This window comes from Triticum dicoccoides, chromosome 3A (genome assembly GCF_002162155.2).
Source record: "Triticum dicoccoides isolate Atlit2015 ecotype Zavitan chromosome 3A, WEW_v2.0, whole genome shotgun sequence".
NCBI classification, from domain to species: Eukaryota; Viridiplantae; Streptophyta; class Magnoliopsida; order Poales; family Poaceae; genus Triticum; species Triticum dicoccoides.
In genome coordinates, this window is record NC_041384.1 from 299,371,176 (window position 1) to 299,397,822 (window position 26,647).

The following is a 26,647-nucleotide window of genomic DNA, read 5'->3' on the forward strand; positions in this document are numbered from 1 at the left end:
GCTAAGGCGCGGCATCTCGCACGTTCGTAGTCGGGTCGTCAAGGTCGACTCCTACAGAAACGATAGCCACCATCTCATCGAAACATCAGGACACCTTCGCCTCTATCAATTAGAGAACACACCTTGAACATATGTTCGTCAACCTGGTAAGCTGTGTACATGCTGGCACGTTTTATTTCTTCCTGGAATCTTCATGTTTTTGTGCTCGTTAAACTCTTATATGATGTTTTTGCACCTTATGTTGAGGTAGGTCACAACATAGCAAACGTATTTACAATCAATGATGACATGGAAAGCCTTCTTTTTCCCACATTTTTTTGGATTGTTTGTTTCCATAGGGCAACTGCATGATATTTAACATGGCAAATGCATAACATTTAACATGGCAATTGCGGTTTAATTAACATGGGAAATGTAGTTCATATAACATAGCAAATGCAGTTTATTTAACATGGCAACTGCAGTTTATTTAACATGGCACCTGCAGTTCATTACACATGGCAACTACAGATCAATACACATGGAAACTATAGTTTATGCTTGTAATGTAATCAGTGGCTATTTTCAATAGATCAGCATGTCAAAAAGTTGGCAACTACATTGCATTCTACATGGCAACTACTATCTTCATGGTAGTGCAAATAAGATGATAAGATAATACACTTGTTAAAAATCTTGTTGGTGTATATCTTGCTCGTCTGCCTCTCCATCGGTAAATATGTTAGCAATTTAGGCTGCTTGAGCGCGGTGTTTGCTTCTTGCTGTAGCTCAGATCCTAGTATTTTCTGTTGCAAAGCTGTGTATTGCTTGGCAAACTGCAGCAATGAGTTGCCAGGGCTGATGTATCACTTTGAAACAGCATTGAACCCCTCGATGCGCTGAGTAGTCTGCAGAAATGGAAAGAAGCATTGCATGAAGTAGGCCGGCACCTTGTACATTCGCTTCTCCCACAGGCTAGTAAGTGTCTCGTTGTCTTGGACTTGGTATGTTTCAATCATAGCCATCCAGCTCCGTTCAAACTCCTCCACCATCAAGTTGTGGTCCACGCACAACTCGAATGCCTTGTGTAGCTCTGGACGATTAGCAAAGAATGGTCCTAGCGTCTCCTCGGCCTTCTTAATAATATGCCACCTGAAGTGCCTATGCACTGCCAACGAAAAGACCTCCTCTATGCCTACACGCATGCTAAAATCCTGGTTTGTTATTATGTTCATCGGAGCAAGTCCACCCATGCACTCCAGGAAGGTTTTGAACAGCCAAGTGTAACCATCTGTATCTTCATTCTGAACGAGTCCGCAACCGAACTGCAATGACTGATTGTGGTTATTTATTCCTATGAATGGAGCGCAAGGCATCTTGTACATATTAGTGAGATATGTCACGTCGAACAAAATGCAATCACGGAAATGTTTGTAGGCTCTTCTTGCAGCACCATCCACCCAATACATGTTTCTGACACGGTCCTCATCGTCCAATCTTATCATGTAGAAGAAATCAACATCTGCTTTTGCTTTCTCTTCGAAGTAGGCTATTGTGTCTTCTATGTCAGCCAACCTGCTCTCTCTACGGTACTTTGCCTTTAGGTTTGTGACGTCTGCTAGTATGTAGGGCATGCTACTCAGACTACCATCTCCGTTGTGGATCAGGAACAGTATTTGGACCATTCTCGATGGACCGATGTTACAATCATGTAGCAACTTTATGAATTTCTTCTCGAGGGGGTTGAATCCTCTGTGGGCGCTTAGAAATTTTACCAGGTCAAACTTCTTTATGAGTTCATGGTTATGTTCATCGAAATATTCGGTGACCACCCACCGTGCTCCATCTGCGTTTAGCTTCAACCGGACAGGGCATTCCATCTTGATAATGATATCTCTCTTTCGTTCTGGTACGACAGGCACAACACCTTTACCCTTCTTGTTCCTTCGTGCCTTGTAGCACCTTATCTCACCTCTGTTGTACTCGTTAGTTTTTTATTTTTCTATGGTATTCGGTGTTCACCACAAACCCTTGAAACATTGCATATCTCTGGTAGAATTCCTTGGCATCTTCAAAAGAACCAAATCTCTGCCCAACATATGGGGGTTGAGGTACCATGATTATCAATTTCCCATCTTCTTCTTCCCCTTGCGCTTCGTCATCAGTTTCATCATTCACTGCAGTATTTGCGGTTGTTTCATCTGCCTGAGTGTTGCTTGTGCTGGTATGCACAGGTGTGCTTGTCGTCATTGCTGCAACAATTGCTAGTTCCGACACTGATTCTGCATTGTTTGTGGCAGCATTGGTGACTTGCTCATGAAAGCTACTTCCGTGTGTTCTGAGGTTCCAGCGGTAGATGTCCCTGCGCCGCTGTTGGTTGTAGTTGAAGCTCCTGCGAAAAAATAAAAAAAAGGTATGTGTGTAAGCAGTATTGCTGGAATGGCAGGTTTATCATAACGGAATATAGCAACTGCATCTGATTTGGCATGATATCATTCATACATAAAGCCATGGCATCTGCATCTGGCCATGCATGGCAACTGCATTTTTTTAGCCATGACAGCTACAGTTCAAAAAACATGGCAGCTACTGTTGCCAGGACATAACAACCAGCATCTTTAACATCAAAACCTGCATTCTAGGTACGAGCCCACTAGGAAAATGAAGTTAATCACGAATGGCATACACACGCAGTCAGTAATTGACAAATCCTGAAGACCATAGACGAGCATTGCACATATCCACTTGGTAGCATTTTGTTGTTTGCCGTCACCACTGTGACAAATCCACTTTCCCCCATGCTTTTCCACAAAAGCAAATGCACTATTGTTTTGTTGGTTCACATATTTTACCTTGTTCTGGCGCATGTGCTAATCGAAGCTGGTATGTCACTTCAATTTGTTGTGCTCTATCTGCAATAGCGATGGCCTGCAGCGGTGAAGCTTGCCACGATACCTCTGCGGTTGTTATTCCACCATAACAACCTGCGATCATGAGCAGTTGGTCAATGCATGCAACCGTAGTTTCTACAACATGGCACATGTAGTGGTTCAAACATGGCAAGCATATGTGTTCACACTTGGCATCCAGAGTTGTTTAGACATGGCAACCACAGTTGATTAGACATGGCAACTACAGTTGTCCAGACATGGCAACTGTGATAGAGGCGAGGGTCCCGATGTTTCGATGAGATGGTGGCTATCGTTTTCTGTGGGAGTCGACTTTGACGATCCGACTACAATCGTGCGAGACGTCGCGCCTTAGCAATCGCTAAACCAACTTCCGAGGGTTATTGACCACGCCGGAGCACGATCAACCTGACCACGAGGGTTTGTTTCCTGCGAGCAAACGAAGAACAAGCAAGAAACGGAGATTGCAATCTGGATATTGCGAATATAAGATGAAAGCTTTATTGATCAAGGTGGGGTTCTGTGACGTCTTGGTCTGGTCGTTGGACACAAACAAAGTACGCGAAGTTGCAGCTATGGCGAACTTTTGATCTAAACAAAACCCAAAGTCTAAACGACGCCCTAAGGGCTGTATATATGGAGGAAGAGGGGGAAATTTCGTGGCCCTTGAGGGTGGGGTCCGAAACCAACCCTAACTCTTGTTTCCCCACACATACGGACTCTAAAAATAGCCTATACTTAAGTATTTCGAAATTACATGGGCCTGGCCCATTAATAAGGTGACGCAGCACCTAGAATAGCCTATGGACGAATATTATGAAGTGGCATCTTGTATATTTCGTCCAAGGCTTCATGCACTCCTTATGGCGGCTTTAAAGTCCTGAAATCATCACTTGTAACTCCATTCTTGATCCCCTTGCGCATGCCATCAACTCCATGTGTGTTCTTGCTCCAATGTTCATCCTTCTCCAAGCTAGGCCCTTCATTTGTAAGCAAAACAAATGTATCCAATTTAGGCAGCATCATATTCTCATGAACATTAGAATCATTACCAAGAAACGAAAGTACCTGGTAATTTAATTGGCGTGCGCGAGCTCTAGTAATTGGTCCAGTATATGTAACAGTAGGGGCTGTGGGTGTAACAATGGTATTGATGTCCTCATCATCCTCCCCTTCTTGAAATGAAGTCGTCCTCAACGGAAGCGCATCTTCCTCACCCAAATAAGGCTTCAAATCTGCAATGTTAAAAGTGGGACTAACCCCAAAATCTACAGGTAGCTCAAGTTTATATGCATTATCATTTATTTTCTCTAACACCTTAAAAGGACCATCAGCACGTGACATTAGCTTTGATTTGCGCAGATTAGGAAATCTATCTTTATGCAAATGTAACCAAACAAGATCTCCAGGCGCAAGCACAACATGCTTTCTACCCTTATCTCCAGCAAGTTTATATTTAGCATTCATACGCTCAATGTTTTCCTTAGTTAACTCATGCATTTTTAAAATCAATTCAGAATGTTCTTTAGCATCAAAATTAACCTTCTCTGAAGATGGAAGAGGCAACAAATCAATAGGTGCACGAGGTAGGAAACCATACACAATTTCAAAAGGGCACATCTTAGTAGTAGAATGCAATGAACGATTATAAGCAAATTCAACATGAGGCAAGCATTCTTCCCACATTTTCTTGTTATTCTTCAAAACAGTCCTAAGCATAGTAGACAATGTTCTATTGACTACTTCAGTTTGTCCTTTAGTTTGGGGGTGACAAGTAGTACTAAAAAGCAGCTTAGTCCCCAACTTAGCCCATAAACATCTCCAAAAGTGGCTAAGAAATTTAGTATCACGATCTGAAACAATAGTATTTGGCACACCATGTAAGCGAATAATTTCATGAAAGAACAAATCAGCAACATTAACAGCATCATCGCTTTTATGACATGGTATAAAGTGTGCCATTTTCGAGAACCTATCCACGACAACAAATATGCTATCCCTCCCCTTCTTTGTTCGAGGTAAACCTAAAACAAAGTCCATAGATATATCCTCCCAAGGAACACTAGGTACAGGCAAAGGCATATATAAACCATGAGGATTGAGTCGTGACTTAGCTCTTTGACATGTAGTGCAGCGAGCGACAAAACGCTCAACATCCCGTCTCATCTTTGGCCAAAAAAATGTGTAGCAAGTATATCCTCCGTCTTCTTGACGCCAAAGTGGCCCATTAATCCTCCTCCATGCGCCTCCTACAACAAGAAAAGACGAACGGAGCTAGCTGGAATGCATAGCTTGTTAGCACGAAACACAAATCCATCATTAAGAACGAACTTGTTCCAAGTTCTCCCTTCCTTACAATTCTGCAATACATCTTTAAATTCAGCATCATGAACATATTGATCTTTGATGGTCTCCAAACCAAATATTTTAAAGTCAAGTTGTGAAAGCATAGTATAACGACGAGACAAGGCATCAGCAATAACATTTTCTTTACCCTTCTTGTGTCTAATGACATAAGGGAAAGTCTCAATGAATTCAACCCATTTAGCATGTCTACGGTTCAGTTTTGCTTGACTTTTAATGTGTTTCAAAGATTCATGATCAGAATGTATAACAAATTCCTTGGGCCATAAATAATGTTGCCATGTTTCTAAGGTCCGAACAAGAGCATATAATTCTTTATCATAAGTAGAATAGTTCAGACTAGGCCCACTCAATTTTTCAGAAAAGTATGCAACAGGTTTTCCATCTTGTAATAACACACCTCCTAATCCAATTCCACTAGCATCACATTCAAGCTCAAAAGTCTTATTGAAATTAGGAAGTTGGAGTAAAGGAGCATGTGTCAACTTATCTTTCAATACCGTGAAGGCTTCTTCCTGTGTGATACCCCAAACAAAAGGCACATCCTTCTTTGTAAGCTCGTTGAGAGGTGCAGCAATGGTGCTGAAATCTCTCACAAAACGCCTATAGAAACCAGCGAGGCCAAGGAAACTCCTCACTTGTGTGATCGTTTTGGGCTGCGGCCAACTCTCAATAGCTTCAATCTTGGCTTTATCAACTTCAATTCCCTGTGGAGTAACAACATAGCCAAGAAAAGATACTCGGTCGGTGCAAAAGGTGCACTTTCCAAGGTTTCCAAACAAGCGTGCATCACGTAGAGCAATAAAAACAGCACGTAAATGTTCCAAATGTTCCTCCAAAGATTTGCTATAAATCAATATGTCATCAAAGTAAACTACCACAAATCGTCCAATGAAAGCACGTAAAACTTCGTTCATTAACCTCATGAAAGTACTAGGTGCATTAGTTAACCCAAAAGGCATGACTAATCAGTCATATAATCCAAACTTAGTTTTAAATGTTGTTTTCCATTCATCTCCCAATTTCATACGAATTTGATGGTATCCACTACGCAAATCAACTTTGGAGAATATTGTAGAGCCACTCAATTCATCAAGCATATCATCTAGCCTAGGAATAGGATGACGATAACGAATAGTAATATTATTTATGCCTCTACAATCAACGCACATACGCGACGTACCATCCTTTTTAGGCACTAAAAGGATAGGAACCGCACAAGGACTAAGGGATTCGCGTATATAACCTTTGTCGAGCAGTTCTTGTACTTGACGCATAATCTCCTTCGTCTCCTCTGGATTGGTACGGTATGGTGCATGGTTGGGTAGCGAAGCACCGGGAATTAAGTCAATTTGATGCTCAATCCCTCGAATAGGTGGTAATCCCGGTGGCACGTCTTGCGGAAAGATGTCAGCGAACTCCTGCAAAATGTTAGTGACAGCAGGGGGCAAAGAGGAAGGCACGTCCTCGAATGAAAATAATGCCTCTTTGCACACAAAGGCATAGCAAACAGATTTGCTGAAATCTAGCTCATCACTATCAGATTTGGTGGCAAGTAAACATGCACTTTTCAATTTAATTTCAGAAACAACAGTAGATGGTTTATTATTAGACTTCATTTGGTGCCCAAATTCTTTTGCCACAATCTGATTTTCACTCTTATTTGTCTCCTGTTTTGCTTTATTAGCTCTATTAATATCATCTTTCAAAATGGAATCAGGAGTCATAGGAAGCAAAGTAATATTTTTATCGTTATGAACAAGAGTATACTGATTGTTTCTACCATGGTGTACAGAATTTTTATCAAATTGCCATGGTCTACCAAGTAATAAGGAACATGCTTGCATAGGTACCACATCACAATCAACATAATCAGCATATGTAGAGATACTAAAATGCACACGAACAGTACGTGTTACCTTAACCTTGCCGCTGTTGTTGAACCATTGGATGTAGTAAGGATGTGGATGTGGTCTTGTGGTGAGAGATAGCTTCTCCACCATCCCCATGCTAGCCAAGTTATTGCAGCTCCCTCCATCTATGATCACGCGAACAGAACGTTCCTTCACAACTCCCTTTGTATGGAACAAATTATGCCTCTGATTTTGCTCAGCTTGTGTAACCTGCACACTCAAAACATGTTGAGCAACTAAACATTCATACCTGTCAGCATCTTCAGGAGCCATGTATTGCGTCTCATGATCAGAATCGTCTCCACCGTGTTCGTCATGTGTAATAAGAGCCAAAGTCTCCTCATCATAGAAACTAGCAGACTCGTACCCACCATCCTCAGTAACAATCATCACACGCTTAGATGGGCATTCTCTCGCATAATGACCTCCACCCTTGCAACGTCGACAAATAATATCATGTGTTTGCCCTGTTGATGCCATGGATGAAGAAGAGCTCTTTGCAAGCCCAGAAGGTGTGCTCTTGGCAGATAGTGGTGATTGTGCCTGCTTTATTGTATCACGGTTGGAGGTGGCAGCCGATGGAGGCGCCGGTGTAGCAGAACGTGTGGAAGTAGATGATGCACGTGGTGTCCATGATGAAGGTCGACCTGCAGAAAAGTTAGTCCGCGTCAATGCCTGTCGATCCTGCACTTCACGTTCAGCTTTACAAGCAAGATGGAATAAACGAGTGATATTAGTATACTCCTTATACTCTAGAATCGTCTGAATCTCCCTATTTAATCCACCCATAAAACGTGCAAGCATAGCTTCATTCTCCTCAACAATACCACATCTAATCATGCCAGTTTGTAATTCCTGATAATATTCTTCTACAGAATTTTTTCCCTGTCTTAAGCACTGCAATTTTTGAAGTAATTCACGTTGATAATATGGTGGAACCCAACGAGTACGCATAGCAGTTTTCAAAGCAGCCCAAGTAGCCGGAATAGGAAATAATCTACAATGCTCAGACCACCAAACACATGCAAAACTAGTGAATGCACAAACAGCAGCAGGAACATGTCTCTCCTCGGGATATTGTAAACATGTAAATCGTTGTTCAGTTTCTAACTCCCAAGTAAGATATATATCAGGAACATATCTACCCTCAAATGGTGGAATATTCAATTTTAGTTTAGGGAGATGGTCATGATCTCGTACCTAAGGGTGAGCCCTACCATTGCCATTATTTGCATGTGGATGACCTGGTGGTTGCTGTGCTGGTGGTGGCACGTAGTTCTGATTTTGATCAACCTCATCCTCATAATCTCCCACATAATCATCCTCCTCCACATCAGCAGTAGGAGCCACAGAAGTATCAACAGCAGCACCAGCAGTTTGGCTCGACTGAAGAGGGACACGGCTCGCTCGGCGGAGGGCTATTTCCCGACGTGGAGGTAGTCGGTGTTGTTGCTGTTGTTGCAGAGGTGCGGCAGGAGCAGCCGGTGGTGGTGGTGGAAAACGCGAAAGCAATTCAGCAAACTTGTTATCGAGCTTTGTTTCAAACGTCTTCTCCATGCCATCTATCTTCTCCATGGCCTCTTCAAATCTGTTTATCACATCTTGCACCTGTACACTCATCATTTGCTGAAACGTATCATGAAGCTCCTTGTTCGTCAAGTTCTCCCAGTCAGTCTCATCGGATTGTGATCCTGGCATGGTTAGCAGCAATAGAAACACACAAGAATATGATCCTACAGACTACTAACAAGTGGTGGTGGTGGCGGGTGTCACAAATCCGTCAAGCAAATCTCAAATTCTTACCGGTTCTTACCCAGCAGCAGGCGGTGATCGGCAACCGTTATAGTCAAAACTCTCAAAAGCTTGGATAGAGCGATTGCCAGGGAGAGTCAAACGCACGACGTAGATGTATGTGGAGCTGGGAAGGCTTATAGTATGGTAGCAAAAAGGGTCAGCAATAATCAATTCAGAGATGCAAAGTTGAATAAACGCTCAACGACGGTACTGTGCTGGTCCTAGGCTAGACCGTGCTAGAGACGCGAGCCTAGAACACTAACAAAATCACGGCGCTGCACGTAAATAAGGGAAAAGCACACTCTGGAACGATTTTTTTCGCTCTTTTTTTTTGCGCTCCTTTTTTTTGCGCTCCTCTTTTTTTTTGCGAAAAATCACTATAATGGCGAGTGTCTCAAAACTCTTCCCTCGTCAAACTGATAGGATGGGCACGAAAAAAAAATTCACTTTTTTTCAGAAATCAGGGCAGCGACGACGAAAAAGTGCGACAAAAAATCACTATGATGGCACGTGGCTCAAAAGACTCAGAAAAGCCTAACAATAGGACAGAGAAAAAAAAATTGCCCGTGAAAATTTTGGCCTAAAAACTGCCCGGGGGTCTCCAGACTCTTTTTTTTCTTTTTTTTCCGAGACCTACGCAGGCAAGGAAACACGAATCGGAATTTAGATTGATCTCAAGAACAAACCTAATATGAGAAGAACTCGGATTGGTGGTGGATATATGGTTGTGGTATATGGCAGCGGTGGTGGTATATGGTAGCGGTGGTGGTATATGGATACAGATTGGTGGTGGTATATGGATACGGATTGGTGGTGGTATATGGATATGGATTCAGAGCGGTGGTGGATAAGCAAAAGTGGTAGATGGGCGATGATGATGGTGCGGCGGCGGCGTGACAACTTATGACCAGAACTCGAAACTCTAAAAGACTAGACTCTAAGACCAGCAACTTGACACGATGATGCAACCGCAAATTCAACAAAGCAAAAACCCTAAAAAGATTATGCAAAGGCTCAGATTGGTTCGGATATGATGAACTAACCCTAAAAAAAATTTGTGGCTTTTTCATGGACTGTAGGTATGAAGAACAGACTCAATCTAATCTACAAAAAACTGTAAAATCTCACCGAGCAACCTAGAAATCTGATACCACTTGATAGAGGCGAGGGTCCCGATGTTTCGATGAGATGGTGGCTATCGTTTTCTGTGGGAGTCGACTTTGACGATCCGACTACGATCGTGCGATACGCCGCGCCTTAGCAATCGCTAAACCAACTTCCGAGGGTTATTGACCACGCCGGAGCACGATCAACCTGACCACGAGGGTCTGTTTCCTGCGAGCAAACGAAGAACAAGCAAGAAACTGAGATTGCAATCTGGATATTGCGAATATAAGATGAAAGCTTTATTGATCAAGGTGGGGTTCTGTGACGTCTTGGTCTGGTCGTTGGACACAAACGAAGTACGCGAAGTTGCAGCTATGGCGAACTTTTGATCTAAACAAAACCCAAAGTCTAAACGACGCCCTAAGGGCTGTATATATGGAGGAAGAGGGGGGAATTTCGTGGCCCTTGAGGGTGGGGTCCGAAACCAACCCTAACTCTTGTTTCCCCACACATACGGACTCTAAAAATAGCCTATACTTAAGTATTTCGAAATTACATGGGCCTGGCCCATTAATAAGGTGATGCAGCACCTAGAATAGCCTATGGACGAATATTATGAAGTGGCATCTTGTATATTTCGTCCAAGGCTTCATGCACTCCTTATGGCGGCTTTAAAGTCCTGAAATCATCACTTGTAACTCCGTTCTTAATCCCCTTGCGCATGCCATCAACTCCATGTGTGTTCTTGCTCCAATGTTCATCCTTCTCCAAGCTAGGCCCTTCATTTGTAAGCAAAACAAATGTATCCAATTTAGGCAGCATCATAATCTCATGAACATTAGAATCATTACCAAGAAATGAAAGTACCTGATAATTTAATTGGCGTGCGCGAGCTCTAGTAATTGGTCCAGTATATGTAACAATAGGGGTTGTGGGTGTAACAATGGTATTGATGTCCTCATCAAACTGTGTTTTGTCTTGACACCGCGTAAACACCAATGTCACCTGTGTTCCTTTTTGTGATTCACTATCCACAAAATCACTTCATACGACTCACCTGTGTACGACGTTGATGGCAAGTACCCGGTTGCCGCCTGTTGCCACGTGCTGCATGATGGTCCTGCGTTTTTTCAAAAAACTCGTAAGTCCTTGCCATCCTTGCAAGTTTTCTTTCTTGGCCACATCAGTATGCTTTTTTCATATGTGTTACCTTGATTTGCCACATTGGCTACTATAAGTTGGTCTCCCGTACATCTATCAGCGTTAGCGCCCTGTGTTGGAACTTGCCGTGGTATCCATGTGTGTGCGGTTGTGTTATAAGAACCTGCGAACAAGGGCATTGTAGCACATAAGTAGAATGCCATTTTTCCTCCCTACAAACATGTCAACTGTTCCTTTTTTGATCATGCATCGTACTGATGTTCGCATACTACTCTAGTAGTGGCAGCAATGGCCCTGCGAAAATGAGTTGATTGTACTCTGCTGCATCCCAAGGGGGCGCTTGTGGCCTTTGAGAAAACCAAGGATCAGTGTCGTCTTGATGATTCATTTTTTCCGCTTTTCTCCCACTGTGTTTTCAGTCACTGCATGAACAAGAACGCATGAATATTCGAAATGCATTCTTGTTGTTTGCACATAAAAGAAAACACGGCAATCTTATCAGATTTCTTGCATAAACAACCAATACATCATGGCAAGTAGGACATGCACATTTCATTCTCTTTTCTAAAATCTAGATGCCAACTATCATTTTGAACCGATGGCAACAACCAACATAATATGATGGCAAGTAACAACATAACATGGTGGCAGCTGACGGCAAAGATAGGTGGCAACTAACGGCAAATATAGGTGGCAATTAATTTTCTCCCTCCCTATGTACCACCCAAATTCCTTCTTTCTTCACCTGATTTTTAGTGAATCCTACACACCCTTCTTGAGAAACTACTCGCAACAACCCAACCTAGAAGCTTAGTTCAAATCTAGGATAGAATATGGCAAATCTTGCGTATGTTGGTGGGCAAAGGGGAATAAACACAAATCCGTGGTGTGTTTGCCATGACAGTGTGGATCTAGTCGCCATCTTAGTGGGCAATCTGGAAGTGCAATTATTTGGAACAGAAGAAGGAGCGGAAAGAGGAGGAGATCGGAGATCGACCTGTTAGCTCATCGTCGCATTTTCCATCGATCGGGAGGGGGGTGGGGTGGTGCTAGAGATCTGGTCTAGTTGCCATGGCAACTAGAGAAGTAAGACGATAGAGGTAGGGGATCGAGATGTAGGAGACGACGGCGGCAGGTCGCACTAGGGTTCGAAGGCAGGTAGGGATGACGGGCACGTTAGGTTGTGCGGGCAGCGGGGTCCTTCGCCCGGATGTGTGGGCGATTGTGCCACACACCGGACGTGCGAGCTGTGGCTGGGTGCGCCTGGACGCCGTCGTGCGTGTGGGGTTATCTTCGTGCCACACAGGGTGTGCAGCACAACCCCTTAGGGTGTGTTTGGTTCAGGAACGAAGTATAATGGAATGTCATGGTTCCGTTCCACTAGAATGGGTCGGTTTTGCCCTTATGTTTGGTAGCGTCAATTTGAAGGAATGGAATGGTTACATTCTAGTGTTCAATTAGAGATATGTGGAATGGAATGGATTTATTCATCTCACCATAAATTGGATTGAATTTCAGTCAAACAAAAGCAGATAAATATTGTTGTTCAATCGAAGGCTTTACGCTCTGTCAAAAACAAATTGTAGAGAAACAGAAAGAATAAGAATCGGACTGAAACACAAGATCAACAACGGGTCAACAGCCACCCAAATACCAAAGTCTGAATCTGAACTAATTGCTACAAGAAAAAATTGCAGCTTGCGATTCTAGGCTTGCTCGTAGACTTGCTCCTCCGATCACAATATCTACAGCAGCCACCCAAATACCAAAATCTGGATCAACAATAGCCACCCAAATTCAGCCATGCTCCTTCGGTTCTTTTTTAGCCATGTAGTCGACGGCGGGCTGAAGTGCACTTGCTCCTCCAGTTCTCTTTCCGGCACCGATGTCGTCCAGCCACTCGAGCTCGGCACCACGTATGCACATAGTGCTCGCCTCCTTCCACCAGATCCTTGGGTTCGAGGAGGGGAGAAAAGGGGCAGGAAACGCCGACGAGGCTGCAGTTTCGACAGGGACAGAAGATGGTGCCGCTGAGGGGAAGGTGCTACGGCCGCCCGCAGCCGGTATGGCCATCGAGGGAGAGAGGAGAGCAGAGGCCGTGGGTGGTTGGGGCACGGGGTGAGTGAGTCGCCAGTGAGGCGTTCCGCGTGGTCCGGCTGATTTGGAGGAACGCCTAGATTCAGTATAATCAGGGAATATGTCGTTCCCTAGAATCGGTAGGTTCCGATTCCTTCGGCGATCTAAACACAAAAACGGGATCTAGGAATGAAACCAAACCATGCCATTTCGATGCGTGACAGAACCAAATACACCCTTAAATGTCACATATGTGGCAATTATCGTCGTCCAATATTTATACAGACAAATGCATTTAAGAGGCATCCGTTCAGGAGGAACCGACGCAACAGTTGCCTTGGCAACTACCTCCGGTTGGTACAAGGGGAGATTCCCTTCATAATTAACACATGTTAATTAAGCTTTAACAATTTGCACTCAATATTCAAGCAATAAAATTACAACGTCGGAGATTAATCATCTGACACAACAAATATAAAATGCATCTCATGTCGATGGCATCGCCTCCACACACACACTCATCCAGACACATATACACGCAAATGGACCCACACACCGACATATGCATCCACACACACATAGATCCAGTTCACACACGTCAGCTTACATAGGCGCACAAGAAGAAGCGAACCAACCTATGATTGGATGGTTAGAGGGACTGTGGTAATGCTCGCATTTATTTCTGAATTTATTTCAGGATTTCCGACGATGCGCATTCAATGAAAGGAGACGTTCCCGTTGACAACGAGGCGCCTATGACAACTTCGTAAATCTCAAAATGATATGCCGGCTCGGTCTTTCCAAGGTGCTCATAGGGGTAGGGTGTGCGTGTGTGCGTTCATAGGAGTGAATGTATGCGCGTATATATGATCGCTGTCTGTACTGATATTCAATTAAAAAAATAGACGCACAGGAAGAAAAAAACTAACACTAAAAATGGGGGAAAACGGATTAAACGCAAGTATAAAAAGGGTAACCTGCATGATTTTTTTTTAAGACAGCTCATAGATAGCCCACACGGTAAACAAAATATTTTCATTGAGCACCAAACCATTCCAGTGCAAACGAACATAAGGGGGGAGGGGGGCGGGATATAAGATTGAAGAATGCTGATCCTTGGTGAACACTTACAGAAAAGGGGGGAAGACCAATTTAGGATTGAAGATTGCTGAGGTCAGGGTCGGTGTTCACCTCACTACAGCATTTTCCAGTTGTAACATACATGATTGTAGGATAACGAAAATGAGCTGATCATCATCCTTCTAATGACGCCTTGCATGGTAACCCTCTTATCGTGTGCTTGCACTGGAACCTATAACAGATGATACGGATTTACTCAGTTAGAAAGAATAAGTTCTGTAGATTGCAGCTCAAGCACCAATACAGGTTTCAGCACTTTGATAACAATTTAACAGCATAACAAAACAATATATACATTCAAGGTTCACTGCCCAGATGTCTGTAGTGTTTCGACTTCAAAGGATTTACCTCTGCACAAGTGCAATCACTAAGAATGCATGCAGTTTATTAACATAGCCTGAGTTGTGAGTAGCACATTATTATGCAGTAAAAGAAAGGCAATAGATAGATAGATAGATAGATAGATAGATAGATACACTCCATACTAACTCTCACATAATTATCGGTCCCAAATATAGAAGGTGCAAAATAACAGCAGAAGCTAACGATACTGATCGATGGCAGCAGATGATCAGAAATAATACCAGATAACATCTGACGGAGAAGATTCTGAAGTACAACATGACGGATCCACGATTGATGCAACATGCTTATTATTCTTTTGGTAGTATGCTGTATTGCATTTTATAGACATTTGCTGGGGTACAACCTGCTGGTAAAAGTTTTAGTTCATGTGTTTTATCTTCAAAATATTGGACGTTATAAAAAACAGAGTAAGTTAGCCTTCATAAAAGTACAACACCTTCTTACTGTAACGGAATTCCCGTTTTGGCGCGAAATCCAGGGGTATGTTCAATGTACAGGGACATCTAACCAGCAGAAACAGCTTGGTAGGGCCTTCCAAAACAATGGGTAAAGAAGCAGTAAGCTAAAAGTTGAATGCATCGTCAGCCAAGTCTAGTAAAACAGAATAACTAATACCTGTGTAAGATAAACTCCCTGCACCACATGATATAAGAGCTCGGACGGCCTAGAAAAATATATGTGCAAGTCAGTATTCCAAGAGCACAATGTTTCCACCATATGAGGATATAAGGCAATAACTTGTGATAAATGAAGAGAATAAAACAATATTCCATCATAAACTACTCAGTCATCTTCAATATCTAAACAGCTAGCTCCCCACTAACTCATTTCTCTCAGCATGCACACATGCCACCTCATAAGGCAAACATGCATGGAAAAAACCCACCTCAACATGCAAACATGCAGGGGAAAATGCCCACCTCAACATGCAAACATGCATGGGAAAATGCCCACCTCAATAATTACATACAATAAATTAATGTATTTTTAGTTTTCGTTCTCATATTATTGATCCAAATAATCAAATATCATTAAGAAAAATGTTGCAACCAATTCACAGCACAATGTGTCGGGAATCATCTAGTATGACAAACGGCAGAGCAATAATCCAACGTTCTGGTATATGACAAACAGTTGTGAGTAGCAATTATTCATTTTGACCATCTGATGTACAAAGTAATGATGTACATACAAAGAAACGTCAAATCTTTATCTTAATTAAATGCTGCTTTCAAAAAACTAAGACATATACTAGTAATTGTCCTAGCCTCTACGCAAATGATAATCATGTAGTATTTAAAAAAGGGAAGCTCACCTTTCGAGAAACAGACTGAGCTAACTTTGTTGTACCATGCCCTTTGGCACTTCCAGAATCAAATCTACCATGAGTAACTGTAATGTCATAGACAAACAAAGGTCGCACAAGACTCCCTCCCAGGATCAGGGCAACTCCTTCAATGGTAGAAACTTTATCAAGTGCTTGCTGAAAAGCAGAAAGTACCGTAGAGATGCCTTTCATTAACTTTTCCTGCTTCTTGATTCTGCATCTAACCTCCCGTTTTCGTGTGTTGTACTTTCTCTGATCAGAAGGTTTCAGTTCTGCCAATGGTGCTGTCATTTTTGACTAGAGATACCCATAAATTAATAAAAGGGTCATTGAGAAAATAGATGACAACATAAACATGCTTACTGCATACTGAACATACCATTTCCTCCTTTAAACCTGCAAATTCAGTTTCAAGACTCTGCAATACCCTGAAAGTAGGAAAAAATAAAATAAACTTGAAACAATCTGACAATTATATAGAAACAATGTAAATAACTGTGCTGCCTAGTATGCTCTGTTAAATGGATATACTCTGTAAGCCAGACTACATGTTGTCTTCTAGTTTATTCATGATTCCAACACAAAATTTAAACAGCACATTACCATCAGATTTGTTCAAGGTTCAATCGCCATTGATGCGTGCATTTTCGGGGTGCATAACATTATGACCTTCGCTGCGGACATAGTTGTCCCAGCAAAATAGGACTCTGGGATGCACAATTTAGTACTCCCTCCATCCCAAAATAAGTGTCTCAACCTTAGTACAACTTTGTATTAAACTTAGTACAAAGTTGAGACACTTATTTTGGGACGGAGGGAGTAATATATTGGCAACTTGTCAAAATGCTGGTATCCAATTCACCCTTGAAACAAGAACCGTTAGTGACTGATGTACGAGTATCATATTTTTTTTAAACCAGGCCGGTGACCAAACCAGTCAGGCTGCTGCTACATTGATTAACTGGTCTGGCCAAGTGGCCAATCTTTCTGGACACTTCCGAATTTTTGGTCAAAATTTCATGTCACTAACTTCGCATGACATGAAGGGGATGAGCAGCATCTTCTAGATTGCTTGACAAAGGGATTGGGAATAAAGGACTGTAACTTGGCATGTGACAAGACGGGGATGATCGATATTTACCACCCTTCTTGAGGGGGAGTGTTGAACCGGTATGGGCCTGGCCCATCACCACTCTGGCCCATAGACCCCAAGCCCATGTGGTGGCTGACCTAGAACTAGAAGAGGGAAGGCAAGACACTGTCTGGTGAGGTGCGCCGCAATACACAAGTCTGAGTTACATCAAGGTGAGGACTCGCAACTCAACACTCGGTCATGGCCGCTACCAATGAACATGTCACCAAGATCGACTACACCTTTATCCCCATCACGAAGCACCTACACGACGTCTGGACTGCATCTCCAATGATCTACACAACACCAGCCAGCAAGTTTGTGCCTGCAATCTGGCCATCAGCAGAGAACAGCATGCAGCCAGAATCCAACACCCACGCTGATGACAAGGGGCACAGCAGGCTACTTTCCCCACCTACAACCAACCCCAAGGCAATGGATGACCATCCCACACGCTTCTATAAGATGGAGTTCCCACCTATGATGGGGAAGTTGACCTGTTGGTCTGGCTGAGCCGGTGCAACCAATTCTTCAAGACGGAGCGCACGGCCTTCACAGAGAAGGTGAGCATCGCCTTCTTCCACCCAAGGTCATCCCCATGGACCTACCATCGTCTCATGAAGTGCCTAGTGGACCCATGACTCGATCACGTGCAAGAGCTCTTGAAACCGAGGTGACATCTCTCCTCTCACAATTCCACTTCGATGAACATGAAGCATGGCTACTACCTCATATGGACACTTTGTGCATACTCAGGCACCATGGAGAAGCTAAGGAGCAAGGACAAGAAGAAGAGGAAGATGGACGAGAAGACGGAGAAGGAGGATTGAAGGAAAAGTGCAAGCCACCGGACGACTGGCCGGGACCGGACGTCCGGCGCCTGAAGCCTCAGTCGAACCCCAGCGAGCGGACGTCCGGCCCAGACCGGACGACCGGTGCCCCTGCACCCGAAGCAAACGAGCGGACGTCCGGTCCGGACCGGACGACCGGCGCACCAGCACCCGAGCCAACATCAGCGGAAGTCCGGAGCTACCGGACGTCCAGCACCCCCATCACAGAGCAGAACCAGCGGACGACCGGAGAACACCGGATGTCCGGCAGCTCCTGAGACACCGGACGACCAGTCCCCAGCGGACGTCCGGTACCTGGCTGCGTCCAGATTCGGGCCCGAGGCCCATGTACCCCTACTTTCGCCCCCATTTGCACTTAGACTATAAATAGACCTCTCCCACCTTCTTTCTAGGGTTAGCATTGGTTTAGCTCATTTGAGAGATAGAGCATTGCTCATCCATATCGGATCTACTCCACGTGAGAGACCGCGGCCCCTCTTCGGAGAAGATCCACCTTGGATTCAAGACCCCTTTATAAGGGAAGATCCCCTTGTGGATTCAAGACCTCCTCACGGAGAAGAACCGGTTACCGTGTATCGTCCCTAGTTGTCCGTGGATTCGTGTATCGTTCTATGTACTCGAGGATCTAGCCCATGTGTGACTTATTCGTGTCGGTTTAGTGATTTCCTCTTGTGTTTTCCTTCCGTTCATCCTCGTGTTCTTCGTGTTTTCCCCGGGATCCGCTCCTTTCGTGAAAGATCGGGCGATTAGGGTCTCTACCCTACATCATCTTGGTATCAGAGCAAGGTTTATCACGATTTCGGAGCCCTCCTCTTCGTTTTCTAGCTTGATTTTGTTGTTTTTTGTCCTAATCCGAAAATCCCCACAAAAATAGCCCCAATTTTTTTTTGTGTTTTGTGAGTTTTGATAATGTTTTGTTGGTTTTGATCCGTGAATTTGTTGTGTTGCAAGTAGATCTAGCCTTCCCCCACCATCTCCACCTCGAAATCCCTCCTAAATTCACCATATTCCGCCCAAAACCGTCTCTCGGATCTGAAATCTCGCGTTGACCCCGACCACCGGACGACCGTCACTTCATCGGACGTCCGGCGACCCAGGAAGCACCGGACGTCCGACCCAACCGGACGACCGGCGACCGGACATCCGTCCACTACTGGACGACCGCTACTTCCACCACTTCATCCGCTACACCACCACCGACTTTCCGCAATCTTTGCCAATATCCCAACCCACACCACCACCTAACCGCTACCTACTCCGACGATTTTGGTCGCTTTTGGTTTTGAGAATTTGAGTTGCGTTACCGTATCCTTTTGTGTTTCGGCTATCTAGGTACGGTTCAACATCGACATCACCGCCGCTCATTTTCGCCACGGACGCGTCATCAACACCGGTCATCAACAACGACCACCTCGACTACGACTTGGTATTCGTGCCATCATTTTGACACCATACCGGAAGCAAGACCGGTAACCTCATCTTGGTATTGGACATATCACTCTTGCCATTACATTGATAGCCATCATAGCCTTACTCCTTTGCGTTGCTTACCATCGAGACTAGCCATTGAATATTGCCGGCAACGAGACTTGTGCACATTAGTGATCATACTCCCCATAGCATACATACATACATCATTGTTGCCTATATTGGTATCATCTCTTGTGTCACAAAGTTGTCATCGCATACTCACTTGCTATCTTGGTTCGTCAAGTATCGCATAAGAAAAGAGCTCAAACATCAAAGAGCCAACCAAGCTTTTAAGCAAAAAGGAAAGATAAGCAAAGAGCTTTTAAGCAAGAACCATAGCATCATACAACATTAAGATTGTCATACTCGATCATCTTGGATCATATCATAGCAACACCTTGCATAAAACATATTTGGGATAGAAGTCGTTGCATTTTTGCTAAGTAGGTTGTGCACAAGTTCTTGTATCCGCCTATCGTGCAATCATGCTAGCGTCTCTCTAGTGTTGTGCAACAAGAGCATTTTTGTGGATTCCACATTTTGGCTCACCCTTGGTTCCACAACCCCACTTATCTCTTTGCGCGTGTGTTTCCGTGTACCGTATATGCTTGGTCTACTTGTTACATTGCATCTTGCGAATCTTCTCCAACATTATTGAATCTTGCTTACATTCACATTAAAAATTGTGCCACCATCCTAACCAAGCTCCACCATAAGCTTTTATTTATGTAGGTGTGAGAAACCGACGAGAATTCGTACCAATTGGGCTATTTCCTTGTCCTACATTGGAGTGATCATCGATTCACTTTCAACTTCGGTCAAGGTACATTTGGTATTCGTTCTTCTCTTTCTACCACTCACATTTGTCTTGGAATGATGGATAGGCCAAGTACTTCTACCAACCCACTCTTCATGGAGCAAGACGACGACATGAACTCCTTCGTCACCAAGAGTCACCTCTTTGGTGCACAACGTGCTTTGCATCAAGAGCAACAAGCTATGAGTGAACGCATCGACAACCTTGCCCCCGACTTGCGACTTTCCGAGAAACGTACAAGGGACTACTTCGACCACAAGCTCGACGATCACAAGCAAGAGAATGACGCAAGGATGGACGAGATTCGCGCTTTGTTGCTCAACCGCTCTTCTTCCACTTCAAGAAGGGGTCGCTCAAGTCGCCATTCCGACTTTACCCCCTCCGGCTCAAGTACACCGACATCGAACACTTTTCGTCGAGCCGCGCGCACCGACCGTCAAGCAAACATCAATCCACTTCGGGACACCGACTCTCAAGAGCGCCGACGACGTCAAGCCGAAGAAGCCTTTGCGCTAGCTCGTGAACGACAACAACAACGCCAACATGAAGAGGAAGAACGCGCGCGTCTACACCAAAATGCACAAAATGCCGAGGCTCAACGTCAAGAACAACAACTCCGTGACGCTCAAGCACTTGAGGCGCAACAAGCTCTACGCGATGCGAGTCGAGCCATTGCCGACCGAGGCCGTCAAGCCCGTGAAGAGGAAGCACGTCGCGAAGAAATTCACGAACGACGATTTCAAGCTCGCATGCATCGTATAGTTCCTCCTTGAGTTCGACGCGCTCCTCCACAAGCTCGCCAAGACCATCAAGTTCATCAAGAGCATGGAAACATTGGGAATCCTCCACGACAAGAGCAACACGAGGTTGACAACCCTCCGCGTCAAGAACACCACGAGTTGGACAATCATCTACAACATGGGTGTCATCATCCCCGACCCCAACACAATGAAGAACAACGCTACGGCAAGCTCAAGTTCACCATGCCCAAGTTCAACGGAAGCAACGATCCCAAAGAATACCTTTCATGGGCATTGAAAGTTGACAAGATCTTCCGTTTGCACAATTATGATGAAGAGAAGAAGATCGCGATGGCATCCCTAAGTTCCAAGACTATGTCTTCATTTGGTGGGAACAAATCATAGAGCGCCGCGAGGCAAGAGGTGAACCACCCATCACTACTTGGGCACAAATGAAGGATGTCATGAGAGCACGCTTCGTACCTACCTACTACAACCGCAACCTCTTCAAGAAACTCCAACAACTCAAGCAAGGAACCAAGAGCGTTGAAGAATACTACAAGAAGATGGAGATTGCAATGATAAGAGCCAATGTCACGGAAGACGATGAACAAACAATGGCACGCTTCTTGAATGGCCTCAACCATCCCATCAAGAAGATCGCCGACTTCCAACCATACTCAAACCTCATCGAGCTAGTACACCAAGCCATCAAAGCGGAACGCCAAGTGCAAGATGATTTCAAGTATGCCAAGTTCTCGTCCAAGACCTACGGCTCCTCTTATCAAGCTCCCGCGACTTCGGCAACTCCTACCTCAACTAGAGAATCACCAAGTATCGGCAACAAGTCAAGTTCCAAGAAAGCTTCGTCAACTACAAGCCATCCTCCTACGAGCAACTTCAAGCCGAGAGCTTCTTCATCATCTACCCCGACCGATGAGACCGTCAAGACGAGTTCCTTCGAGTGTTTCACTTGCGGAGGCCGAGGCCACAAGTCCTACGAGTGCACCAACAAGCGAACCATGGTCTTCAACGACGATGGCACTTATGACTCCATGAGCAAAGGCGAAATGGAAGCCCTCGAGCAAGTCGCCATGCACCGCCAAGTGAACAATAAAGAAGAACAAGTCTTTTGTGATGAAGACTCAAGTCCCGCACTTGTTGTCTCCAAAGTCTTGACCCTCCAACATCACCAAGAAGAAGACCAAAGATGCAACATATTCCACACCAAGGCCGGCATCAATGGACGATCCATCAAGGTCATCATCGATGGAGAAAGTTGTCATAATCTCGCAAGTGAAGAACTTTGCTCAAAGCTCCAATTGCCAAAGATGAAGCATCCACATCCATACAAAGTGCAATGGCTTAGCGACTCCGGCACTATCCAAGTCGAGCACCGAGTACAAGTCTCCTTCAAGATCGGCGCCTACGAAAACACCTTGGAGTGTGACGTCGTTCCAATGACCGTTTGTCATTTTCTCCTTGGACGGCCATGGCAATTCGATAGAGGAGTCGTACACAACGGCCTCACGAACCACTACATCTTCAAGATAAAGGGCAAGGAGTATGTCCTCCGTCCAATGTCGCAAAGTCAAGTGATCGCCGACAAGCACGCCACCCATCGTGGAGATCATAGTGAGAGCGAGCCACCAAAAAGAGAGTGAGCGCCACAAGCCAAAATCGAGTGCCTCCACGATGAGCGAAAACAAAAACCTAGTTCTATTTGCCACCAAACGTGAGATGAGAGAAGTGTGTGAGAACCCATCTAGTGTCCTACACTACGTCCTCGTGTGCAAGGACAATGCACCACAAACTAACACTTCTTACACTCTTCCTCTAGTGTTGTCTTCTCTTTTGCAGGAATTCCAAGATGTTTTCCACGACGAGCTACCTCCGGGACTACCTCCACTACGAGGCATTGAGCACCGCATCGACATCATCCCCGGAGCACCGCTTCCGAACAACACTCCCTACCGCGTCAAGTTCTTGAGTTACTTTTGGAAGACCTTATGCGCCAAACTCGGAATCAAGTTACTCTTCTCCACGGCGTACCACCCTCAAACCGACGGCCAAACGAAGGTGACGAACCGTACACTCTCCACTCTACTACGAGTCTTAATCAAGCAGAACATCAAGGAGAGGGAGGAGTGCTTACCCATCGCCGAGTACGTCTACAACCGCGCAAGCCACTCAACAACCGGCAAGTCTCCTTTCGAGGTCGTTTACGGATTCAACCCATTGTCACCATTGGACATTCTTCCTCTCCCACTCCAAAAGCGCATCAATTTGGACGCAAGTGCGCGTGTGACACATCTCAAGACGGTGCATGAAGATACAAGAAACACCATCCAGCACCAAGTTAAAAGCCTTGCGACCAAGCTCAACTTCAACAAGCAACCTATGTTCTTCAACATTGGTGATCGACTGTGGCTACACCTTCGCAAGGACCGCTTCCCACAAGAACGCAAATCCAAGCTTCGACCACGAGCGGATGGACCCTTCAAGGTGCTTGCACGCTACAACGACAACGCTTACAAGATCGACCTCCCGCGCGACAAGTACAACATGAGCGACATCTTCAACGTCAAAGATCTCTCTCCCTTCCATGGTGATGAAGAATTTGATCCGAGGACGGATCTTCCCCAAGGGAGGGGAGATGATGCGGAGCATCCCAAGGTCATCCCCATGGACCTACCATCGTCTCATGAAGTGCCTAGTGGACCCATGACTCGATCACGTGCAAGAGCTCTTGAAACCGAGGTGACATCTCTCCTCTCACAATTCCACTTCGATGAACATGAAGCATGGCTACTACCTCATATGGACACTTTGTGCATACTCAGGCACCATGGAGAAGCTAAGGAGCAAGGACAAGAAGAAGAGGAAGATGGACGAGAAGACGGAGAAGGAGGATTGAAGGAAAAGTGCAAGCCACCGGACGACTGGCCGGGACCGGACGTCCGGCGCCTGAAGCCTCAGTCGAACCCCAGCGAGCGGACGTCCGGCCCAGACCGGACGACCGGTGCCCCTGCACCCGAAGCAAACGAGCGGACGTCCGGTCCGGACCGGACGACCGACGCACCAGCACCCGAGCCAACATCAGCGGAAGTCTGGAGCTACCGGACGTCCGGCACCCCCATCACAGAGCGGAACCAGCGGATGACCGAAGGACACCGGACGTCCGGCGGCTCCTGAGACACCGAACGATCGGTCCGCAGCGGACGTCCGGTACCTGGCTGCGTCCAGATTCAGGCCCGAGGCCCATGTACCCCTACTTTCACCCTCATTTGCACTTAGACTATAAATAGACCTCTCCCACCTCCTTTCTAGGGTTAGCATTGGTTTAGCTCATTTGAGAGATAGGGCATTGCTCATCCATATCGGATCTACTCCACGTGAGAGACCGCGGCCCCTCTTCGGAGAAGATCCACCTTGGATTCAAGACCCCTTTCTAAGGGAAGATCCCCTTGTGGATTCAAGACCTCCTCACGGAGAAGAACCGGTTACCGTGTATCGTCCCTAGTTGTCCGTGGATTCGTGTATCGCTCTATGTACTCGGGGATCTAGCCCATGTGTGACTTATTCGTGTCGGTTTAGTGATTTCCTCTTGTGTTTTCCTTCCGTTCATCCTCGTGTTCTTCGTATTTTCCCCGGGATCCGCTCCTTTCGTGAAAGATCGGGCGATTAGGGTCTCTACCCTACATCAGGACCACCATCCCACACTGGTATCAGGGGCAAAGGAGCTATCCCAGTAGCTGCACCACTAGGGGAAGCGGCTGTTTCAGTGGCACCATCAGGACGCGCATACCACACCCTCGCTCCAGCGGAGGTGGCCATACGTCGCCAACAGGGCCTCGGCTACATTTGCAAGGAGCTATTTGTTCCTGGCCACCACTGCAAGAAGCTTGTCCTGGAGGTTGATCCGTTTGTCGGCAACGACGAGGAAGACCCTGAGGCCCCGACTAGATCGTCATTTCTCCGCAAAATACACCGGTAAAACACACACCCATAAAAAAACGTGTGTGTTCCAAACGCGGGATTGTCTCGGTAAAATTTACACCCGTTCTTCAGATTACACTGTTATTCAGCCCTTATCGAAAACTCTCCTCGACCAGTCACTTTTCCCAGTATACCTCCCTCTCTCTAAATCAATCTAGGCAAGCACAACGCACGCGTCGCTGAAGGCACAGAGGACAGGGCGAGGCACCAAGGACTGCAAGGGAGGTGAGGCACCGGCCATCTCCGTCGCCGCGAACCCAAGCATGCCGTCGTCTCAACCAGCACGAAAGAGAGGCGAGGCGGCGGCTGCGACTGGGAGCAGGTGTGCTATGCTGCAGCAGCGGCGGCGACTGCGGAGCGTGCTCCGAGGCAGCGGCAAGAGCCTGCCCAATAGGACCAGGTTGAACGACTAAGGGCCGGAGCGAGTTTGTCATGGCAAGAGGCATTGGTGCAGCCTCCAGCGCTACGCCTCATTTGATTCACCCAAACAAAAGTTTACAACCGGAAACGAGTGTATCTTTTACAGGAGTATTTCATCGGTGGCTAGTAAAATACCTCTGTAAAATGTTTACAGGAGTATATTTTCCAGAGCTCCCAAACGGGCCTGACTCTGAAGATATGGAGGTGATGGCAATATCATTGTCGGACATCAAATGCGTTCAGCCATGCACAGGGCAGACCTTGTGCCTCCCGGTCGATATCGATGGCAAAACATGGATGGCCCTGCTCCGCTGCTCGATCCGGCATCTACGCAAAACTTCCTCACTGAACTTGTCGTGGCCATAATACATACTGTAATACTAACTTGAGCTCATATGCCCATTATTTATCTGTAAATGATTGAACAAATGGGAAGCGTTGAAACCTCTCGTGCCGCCTTGCATATTAATATAGAGCCATCAACCCGCTAGGGTTTAAGAAGGGTTGTTGCATGACTTGGAATACAAGATTACAAGGGATAATAACCGTACAATATTAGGAAGGAAAATGCATATCCTATACATTGTAGGTACAACAATCGTATCAATCTAACACCATCCACATATCAGACGTTAACACAAGAGAATGACCCCGCAAAAAGAAAAAAGAGAATGACAAGCAGCATTAGGCTAACAGCTAAGAGCACATATGAAAACAAAACGAGTTGACTGATAAGGAATCAAGTAATCTCATATCTAAACCTCACTTATATCATCGCCCTGTACAATTCAATGGTCGAATCCAGTAAAACCATTCGATCCAAATCCTTGACTTCTCACACACCACAAACGGGGAGTTCAAATTGACGGATTTGCAGGATTTACCAAATCCACTCGAATCGTACCCAAACTAGGTCCACAAGCACGAAGTTGTAGTTCAAACTCAGCTATTATTAAGAATTGGACCAAACCAAACCAAATTCGAAGGCCATATATCATCTAAAATGCAGTAAAGATGAGATTTCAACCCCAGGCAATTGCTCGAAAGAACTATTGAAGCTGATTCCTAACACCAAATCTCAA

The 26,647-nt window shown here is 45.3% G+C and overlaps 1 protein-coding gene and 1 long non-coding RNA gene across 4 annotated transcripts in view; both read right to left on the bottom strand.

Annotated features, from left to right (window-relative positions):
- Positions 1 to 10,958: 10,958 nt before the first annotated feature.
- Positions 10,959 to 11,638, bottom strand: LOC119271545. The gene is made up of 3 exons (XR_005134592.1): positions 11,483 to 11,638; positions 11,277 to 11,390; positions 10,959 to 11,186 (listed from the first exon to the last, which is right to left on the bottom strand). It is a non-coding gene; the product is annotated as an uncharacterized LOC119271545 (long non-coding RNA).
- Positions 11,639 to 14,269: 2,631 nt separating this feature from the next.
- The window catches only part of LOC119268100, a 12,863-nt gene continuing 485 nt past the window's right edge, over positions 14,270 to 26,647 (bottom strand). The window contains exons 2-7 of one of the 3 annotated variants that reach the window (XM_037549604.1): positions 16,516 to 16,564; positions 16,125 to 16,433; positions 15,425 to 15,473; positions 15,246 to 15,340; positions 15,028 to 15,155; positions 14,270 to 14,615 (exon numbers count right to left, since the gene is read on the bottom strand). In XM_037549604.1, coding sequence (XP_037405501.1) covers positions 14,558 to 14,615; positions 15,028 to 15,155; positions 15,246 to 15,340; positions 15,425 to 15,473; positions 16,125 to 16,433; positions 16,516 to 16,564 — 688 coding nt within the window. In that variant the 3' untranslated portion in view covers positions 14,270 to 14,557. The remainder of the gene's footprint in view (positions 14,616 to 15,027; positions 15,156 to 15,245; positions 15,341 to 15,424; positions 15,474 to 16,124; positions 16,434 to 16,515; positions 16,565 to 26,647) is intronic. The other 2 variants (XM_037549605.1, XM_037549606.1) reach the window with 2 other exon arrangements.